The 7915-nt window shown below is 43.1% G+C and overlaps 1 protein-coding gene across 1 annotated transcript; it reads right to left on the bottom strand.

Moving 5' to 3' along the window:
- Positions 1-66: 66 nt before the first annotated feature.
- Positions 67-6683, bottom strand: bola3 (bolA family member 3). Its single transcript, XM_048605837.1, has 3 exons — positions 6452-6683; positions 2777-2865; positions 67-375 (listed from the first exon to the last, which is right to left on the bottom strand). Exons 1-3 carry the CDS (start codon positions 6558-6560, stop codon positions 289-291), a joined length of 285 nt encoding a protein of 94 aa, XP_048461794.1. The 5' UTR covers positions 6561-6683; the 3' UTR covers positions 67-288.
- Positions 6684-7915: the final 1232 nt, after the last annotated feature.

The raw sequence follows: 7915 nt of genomic DNA, 5'->3' as shown, positions 1-7915 counted from the left end.
TGAAATCTTTCATAGTCAGCACAAAGGTCATGACTCATTCACCATAAAGACTTCATTCTCTTACAATACTTTTAAAAGGCTGCTTTAATACATCTGGAATTATTCAGTATCAAAATCCTGAGGGTCTCTTTAACAGCATTCAAGATTGAAGACAGGAAAATTCGATGGGTTGAGGTAATCTTGGGGTATTCAGCAGCTCGGGAGATTCCCCAGCACGAGGTCTCTTCCTTATATGTTGTGCGTTTGGTGCATAATCCGAGTGCTTGTTTGTCCGTTGTCTGCTTCATTTTACTGAGAATCCTCTCCATCACATACCTTTGGAACTGCAGTAAATATCCTCAGGCCGTGCATGGCTTGGATTTCATCTTTTAATGCCTATATTTAAGTGAAAGTGAGAAAAGGGGAACTTACAGTTATCTTTCACAGCCAACAAAGCACATTTGACATGGAGTCATGTAAGTAAACACGATAGTGAATATGGACATAATGAGGACACACAAACTGCAACATGAAGATGACCAGATAGTCTGTTTTTATGGTGCTGGGAGATAGTTATCATCCAAGATGCCACAGACAGTTGTCTTCAAAATAGCTGGATGCAAGATCCTGAGGCACTAACAGGAGCTGATGGGCCTTCAGCTTAATATCCCAGCATCTCTGACAGTGTAGATCTCATCTACTGTGCTGGGAGGGCCAACCCAGAGGCTACGCTCAAGTCTTGAAACTGGACCAATAACTTTCTGACTCATAAGCAAGCGTGCTATTAACTGAGCCACAGTCGACACTGTAAAGGTAGCAGTGTCAGGGAACAAAACTGGGCTTTATCTAAAGTAGGACATCCTTTTCATCCATTCCCTAATTTAACAGAGGGAACAAAGTGGATGGGATTCTCCAATCCAGGCACAGAACAATACTGTCCAAAGGTCTGCAGCAATGCATGTCCAACCTCAATGTCAGTGACCTTTGCCTCCCCCAATGTGACATGAGTAACGTACAGAACAGTGTCAGATGAGATCACTAAAGGGAAGAGTCCTGCAGCCCTGTACTGCCTGTAATTCAAATCCCCTGAAAGCAGCAGAATGGAGTTAGGTTTTCATTGTAGTTTGTGCAGAACAAAGACTCCAAAATGTACACATCTGCAATGTGCTTGGATGGACAGACAGATAATTTTGTAAAAGTGAGGTAAAAATGGAAAAGGAGGCACGGCAGCCCTAATAAGAAAGGGTGACATAGGAGTAGCAGTGAGAAAGAATCCTGGCTCAGAGAATCAGTCAAATCAGTACATAGGGAGAGTAGAAATAGCAATGGTTAGAACTCAACTGATGGAAGAATAAATAGTAGGTAGGAGACTGGGGTTAACTCCCCATCTCTTCCTCAAAACAATGCCAGATTTCTAACATCCACTTAATAAATTAGACAGGGCATTAATATAATCTCTCATTTGAAAGACTGTGTAGGACAGTGCAGCACAGCACATCCTCAGAAGTACATTGGAGTATCAGCCTGGATTGTGTGCTGTTAAGCATCTGGAGTAGGATTTAAACAGGAGTTCCTGATTCAGCGAAAATTTGTTGCTCATTGGCATCACTAACTAAAAAACAATACCTCAAGTCTTTACCGACATTGACTAGATCAGTAATTGCAACAACTTCATATATCCTTCAGCCATTTCTCAGAATCAGGGAATTGGTACAATGCGAGAGGAGGCCATAAGGACTTAGTGCCATTCTCCTGACTTCTCCCTAGATCCTTGCACATTCTATCTATACACATTGTCCAATGCCCTCCTGAACCCTCAGTTTACTGTGCCTCCATACTTCCACTGTCAGTAAACCCTAGACCCAAAACAGTTGTGTGAAACCAGCATTACCTCATATCTCATTTGCTATGTTTGCAAATCACTTTTAGTCTCAGTCATGACATTTTACAAGCGGAAACAGTTCCTCCCTATCTACTCTATCCAGATCCCTCAGCAATTTTGAAACTAGCAAATCTCCTCTCAGCCTTCTTCCCCTTTAAGGAGAACAGTCCCAACATCTCCAATCTATCCACAACTGAAATTTTTCAAACTTGGAAACATTCTTTCAAATCTTTCACCCATGAGTTCATATCCTTCCCATAACATGGTGTCCAGGACTGTACACACTACTCTAGCTGAGATCTAATAAGTGTTATATAAGTTCAGTATAACCTCCTTGTTCTTGTGCTCTATGCCTCTAAGAATAAAGCCCAGGATACTGTGTGCTTTATTAATGGTTCTCTCCACCAGTCCTGCTACCTTCAGTGACCTGCACATATATACATCTAGGCCCCTCTGCTCCTGCATTCCCTTAAGATTGTTCTGCTAGTTTGTATTGTCTGTCTACCACAATGCTTCACTGAGTCTACAATGGAACACCCTTAGATGAGCTGATCTTTACCCCTCATGCAAAGGTGGGCTGCCTCTGGTAAACACAAGGGTGTGGGATGGGAGTAAGAGGGTTGATGTGGGAAGGAAGAGAAGAGTGGGGGGAAAAAAAAAACCTTTTGCGACTCAGATGCGAGCAATAAAATCGGTTAGCAGCACTACTGTGGTACTCTGCACTGTGCAGAAATGAGGCCAAAGCAAGGGTTGATTAAAACGGTTTTACATGCATTTGGAAATTTTCATGTCTTGCGAGGAGAGTGCAGTTTGCCACTGAATTTAGGTTGAATAGGAAACTAATGTGGTTTTGTGCTAAGCTAGACTGCTCTTGTCTCTGCCCCATTTCGCAGAGTAGGGCAAAGCTGCCAATACCTGATTAATCATCTGGTGTTGTTGGACAACGCGTTTTCCTTTAAACTCCACTGATTCCACATTCACTTCATACATGGCCCCACAACCTCCTATGGGAGAGAAAGCGTCATATTTAGTGGCTCAGAGATCACCACAAGGGCCTTAACAAAGAGAACAAAAAGAGAGTTTTAGGCAAGGCCTCATCACTCAGTATAACTGGAGTTACACAAATAACAGTGTGACTGTGGGCGCCTTCAATCCTACACATACACAAACCTGTGCCTTTCAAAAACAAAAGCCACTGGCAAATTCTGCAACTGTTGTCCATCACTCATTGTGCTCAGCTCTAAAAGACAATCAGAGAGCTGAGATTCTGACTTTGTGACAAGTCAGGAAGGTGCACAAGATCAGGGGTTGGTGTATCTATTACCCTGGTTCGTGCAGATGGTAGAGGTCAGAGGTTCTTAAGAAACTGCTAAAGTAGCCGTGGCAAGTTGCTGCAGTGCAATAAATTGCTGGGCTTGTGTCAAGGATTGAACATTTAACATTGAATTGAATTGAATTAGCTCTTTTGTCATGTGTACTCAGATGAGTACAGTGAAAAGTTTATAAGCCACCACTTAAAGGGCCATATTAAGTACAAAGTACCTAGGTACAATCCTTAGTTACAGACTTGAAGAAAAACAAGTGACATTACAGCTATACACAGCATAACCATGGGTCAGAAAAACAGGAAGCAAAGTTAAAAAGACAAACATCACAGTCTCTCTCCAAACATGCAGATAGTTGAGACAGAACATTGTGCCACCAACAACAGCCATTTACAGCTGTCTTGGGATTGCAACCTGGCTGGATACCATGATTTTAAGGAGAAAAATACACGGGTATGGGGGAAGAGCAAGGGCTACAAATTCTCAAACGGCACCTGAAGACCTTTATCAGTTTTTAAATTCAAGAACTGTCCTGTCAACTCTCAAACTATAATGTTACAGGTGAACCGCTCTGACCTGTAAATAATCTGAGGTCCAACTTCTTCATCAGGAATGGATCAAATGTTGCTGATGATTTTGAAACGGATGGTATTGGGTATGCCAGAATTTAAAAATTGTAGTGTTGTTAACTGAATGGGAACATTAAACTTGTGTACAGGGAAAATGACATTCCTTGGAACATGCCTGCTGTGAGTGGGAGCATCATTTCTCAACTGTATAACAGAAAATGAATACTGTTGAGTACCTTTGAATACTTGGAATGGTGCAGTAAGTTTAACTTGGTGAAAGCATATTTTGAGGAAAGGATAGCCCTCTTTGTACACATCAGAAGAGTAAATAAAGAACTAATTCCATTCTCTCTCGTTACCTCATGACCACAATGACATATTGCTGATACTCGAGGAAATTGTTCCCAAAGGTAAAAACATATCCTTCTGCAGAACTGTGTAATGTTAGTTGCTGGAAAGGGAAGCCACTTCATTCACTTACTCATTTTTTTCCTCAATTGGGTCTTTGCTTTGTAGCAAGAGCAGACTAGAAATTTTACTTGGAATAGCCCATTGTACAAATTTGAAATGCAATATTACAATCTCACTGCAGGCGAATTCTAAACAAATGCTTAAAGTTCAGACATTTTCTGAAATGCCAAATATGGAAATTAAGGATTACTGGAAGACTGCAATGTACCTTTTCAGCAAAATGTTTCATTTCAATGTTACTCAGATACAATGTTAATTCTGTCTGATTACGTGGATGTCTAAGGTCCTGCAGCGACAATGGAGAAAACACATGGAAGCCAGCATTTACCATTAAACCAGCACCCCTCAAGCAAATCTGTTGGACATTTGTCACATTGCGCTATGAGGGACCTTGAATGTGTGTATGTTTAGTACAGTGGCTCAGTAGTTAGCACTGCTGCCTTACAGTGTCAGGGACCTGGGTTTGATTCCACACTTAGGCGACTGTCTGCATGGAGTTTGCACATTCTCCCCGTGTCTGCGTGGATTTCCTCTGGGTGCTCTGGTTTCTCCCACAGTCCAAAGATGTGCAGGTTAGGTGGACTGGCCACGCTAAATTGCCCATAGGGATGTACAGGCTAGGTGGATTAGCTTTGGGAAATGCAGGGTCTGGGTGGGATCAAAAAAATAAATAAACAATGGTCACACAGTGGCTCAGCAGTTAGCACCGCTGCCTCTGTACCAGGGACCCGGGTTCGATTCCATCGTCGGGTGACTGTCTATGCAGAGTTTGCACATTCTTCCTGTGTGTGTGTGGGTTTCCTCCAGTGCTCTGGTTTCCTCCCACTGTCCAAAAATGTGCAAGTTAGGTGGATTGGCCATGGGAAATATAGGGTAGGGGGAATGGGTCTGAGTGGGATGCTCTTCGTAGGGTCGGAGAAAACTAGTTGGGCCAAATGGCCCATTTCCATACTGTACGGATTCTATTCTACAGAATGTATTTGGAGGTGGAGGGTTGCTACTAGACTTTCAAGGACATCTTAGAGTCCAGGTCTGTGAACCTGTGACCACCACCCAGGTGGGGATTCATCCAGGTACCTTTCTAATGCCGAATGCTCATAGTTTGGTTACAAAGTCAGTTAACTCCCTTTGATCGTCAACCAGCTGTTAATTCTTGCTATTGGTAAGGATGTTACAAGTATATACACTTAACATGCAGCTGATGCTGAGGCAGGAATAACACGGAGTAAATTTCAAACTGCACAACAAAGCTGAATCTGGTTACATTTTGCAATAACTGTCTTGTCACAGGCTGTTTTCAATTGTCATTTCAATCCATCCTTTATTTTAACGATCTTTTCAGGTTTTCATTATAGAGGTTGCTCAGTGAATTACAGTAAGAAACAAAGGCAAAATACATTCTAGGGTCAATCGTTTCCCTGCACACCCGACCATAGTCTGTGCTCACATTTATCACTGTTAGACAGTGCCTCAGATGCAATTCCTCCCAAAACTGACACCCTCAACAGTTCTTTCTCCTCATAGCAACCCCGCCCCAAAGCAATGAAACAGCAGCTACACTCTTCCCGCCTGTTCCAGCTCATCTGCTCAAAATATGAATGCAGCTCTGTTAGGCTTCTAACTGAAGAGAAGGCTCTGCACTATATCACTTAAGGCCTCTGTTGTCCACATACAGAGTAGAAGAATGCTGGCAGAACATGAAAGAGACAAGAAAACACACAAATCTGGCCCGAGACCCCTCCCCTGTGCCCTTGTAATTTCTAATCCAGTCAACCCTAGATTGGGAGTAAGTTCCCTGGAAAATTTCTGCAGTTCTCCATGGTGACTGAGGTCAATTCAGGATCGCAGCCCAAATGTGGCCTCCTAACTGCCTTTTGGGTAGGGACTAGTGCAGCAATCGCACAGAGACTGCAGATCAAAACCTCATCGCAGTCTGCTGCCTTATCCACGATTGGTGTTAACAGCAATAGCACCAGCCCTTCAAGAGGTCATATTCAGGGCAAAACTAAAACTGATCACACAGAGACACCCCAAACCCTGTGCTAAGATTCCCACCACCTGCGCCCCCCCACCCCAACACCCCGATTCCCTCCTATTCTTTTGAACTTAGACTGCGTTTTTATCCCCAAATCTCACTTCGGTAAAAAGCATTGCCAGCACATTTTTCCAATTATCTGTTCACTCCCAGAAAGTTAGCACACGCTGTCCAAGTTTGCTGCACTTGCCTGATATATCCACAACTTTAATCGCCGAAGCACGTGGAAATTTGCTTCTTAAGATGTCTGTAATCCGGGCCTCGCCATTGGTCTGTGCTGACAAACTTCTTCTTAGCATGTTGGAGAGCGCCAGTGTCTGACAGCAAAGGAACAGCAGTTAACAAGTTCTGTTCAGAGATTCTAGAGCACTCATTGAGCACGCACCCATCAGTAAAAGGATGATCTAGAAACATTAGGAACAAGTGATTCAGCTTCTTGAGTCTGTCTCGCTATTTAGCTAGTGTGAGAAAGATCAGCATCACCATTAAATTTTCTTATCTTAGCTTTGTCATCCTGAATGCCCACATTGACCAGAATTGACCAATTTCACTTCCAGCTCATGGCAGCTTCCAAAATTCTTCGGGAAAGAATTCCAGAATTGCACAACTTTTCGATTGAAGAAAATAAAAACAAAACGAAAGAACTCCAGATGCCGGAAATCAGATAAAAACTAACATTTTCTTAGCTACCATAAGTTCTGAGGAAAGGTCACTTCACCCAAAACGTTAACTCTAATTTCTGTCCACAGATGCTGCCAGACCTGCTGAGCTTTTCCAGCAATTTTTTTTTTTTTTTAAATAGAAGATAAGGTGGGGGTAAAGGTAAAGAGTAAATGACAGGTAGAGATAGAGCCTAAAGAGAGAGAAGAACAGTTAGACAGATAAAGGAATGGACAATGATCAGCTTGGGAGAATAATGGGGACTATTAGTGGCTAGCAATGGGTTGTAGGTATAAGAGTTCATGTGATAACAAGGCCTGGTTGAGAGGAAGAGATAGTAGGAACTGCAGGTGCTGGAGAATCTGAGATAACAAGGTGTAGAGCTGGCCTGCTGTGTTCATCCAGCTCTACACCTTGTTATCTCTGGTTAAGAGGGAGTTGGGGGTAAGGGCATGGGAGGAGGTGCCTCAAGCCCTGAAATTGTTGAACTTGATGTCGAGTCCAGAAGACTGGAGAGTTCCCACGCAGAAAATGCAGTGCTGTTCTTCCAACTTGTGGTGCGCTTTGCTGGAGCACTACAGCAAGCCTGAGATAGACGTTGGCCAGGGAGCAAGGTGGTGTGCTGAAGTGAGAGGCCTTGCTATCACATGGTCTGCTATTACACACAACCCATTATTAGCTGTTGAAGGAGTCCTTCCTGATGATCATCCCTGAACATTTTAACTCCCAACTCTAAAATCACTTCTCCTTGTTTCGCATTTTCTGACCAAAAGAAAGTTTCTCTTATCCACCCTAACATTTCCTTTAATTATCTTCAGTCTTTGTTAAATCTCTCCCCTCTAACCTTACAAACGTGCACCCTGTCTTGAAATTCCCCATCCTATTGAAGACACCTGTCATTAACTCCAGACTTTAACAAGAGGGAGCAGCATGAAGGATACAGACCCACGTTGCCACCCCACCTCCCCGGTCCCCCTCGCACAGCCCCCACACC

Source organism: Rhincodon typus, chromosome 15, assembly GCF_021869965.1.
Source record: "Rhincodon typus isolate 14 chromosome 15, sRhiTyp1.1, whole genome shotgun sequence".
NCBI lineage: Eukaryota > Metazoa > Chordata > Chondrichthyes > Orectolobiformes > Rhincodontidae > Rhincodon > Rhincodon typus.
Note: the sequence above shows the minus strand (reverse complement) of the source record. Positions and strands in the feature narration are given on the sequence as shown.

Bases quoted from the DNA above. Each gene is read 5' to 3' on its own strand.
- bola3 (XM_048605837.1), bottom strand. From the start codon at position 6,560: ATGCTAAGAAGAAGTTTGTCAGCACAGACCAATGGCGAGGCCCGGATT. The intron at 2,866-6,451 runs GCAAGTGCAGCA...TCTCTCCCATAG, and splicing joins TAAAGTTGTGGATATATCAG to GAGGTTGTGGGGCCATGTAT. The intron at 376-2,776 runs GTATTGGCAGCT...ACTTAAATATAG, and splicing joins AACACCAGATGATTAATCAG to GCATTAAAAGATGAAATCCA.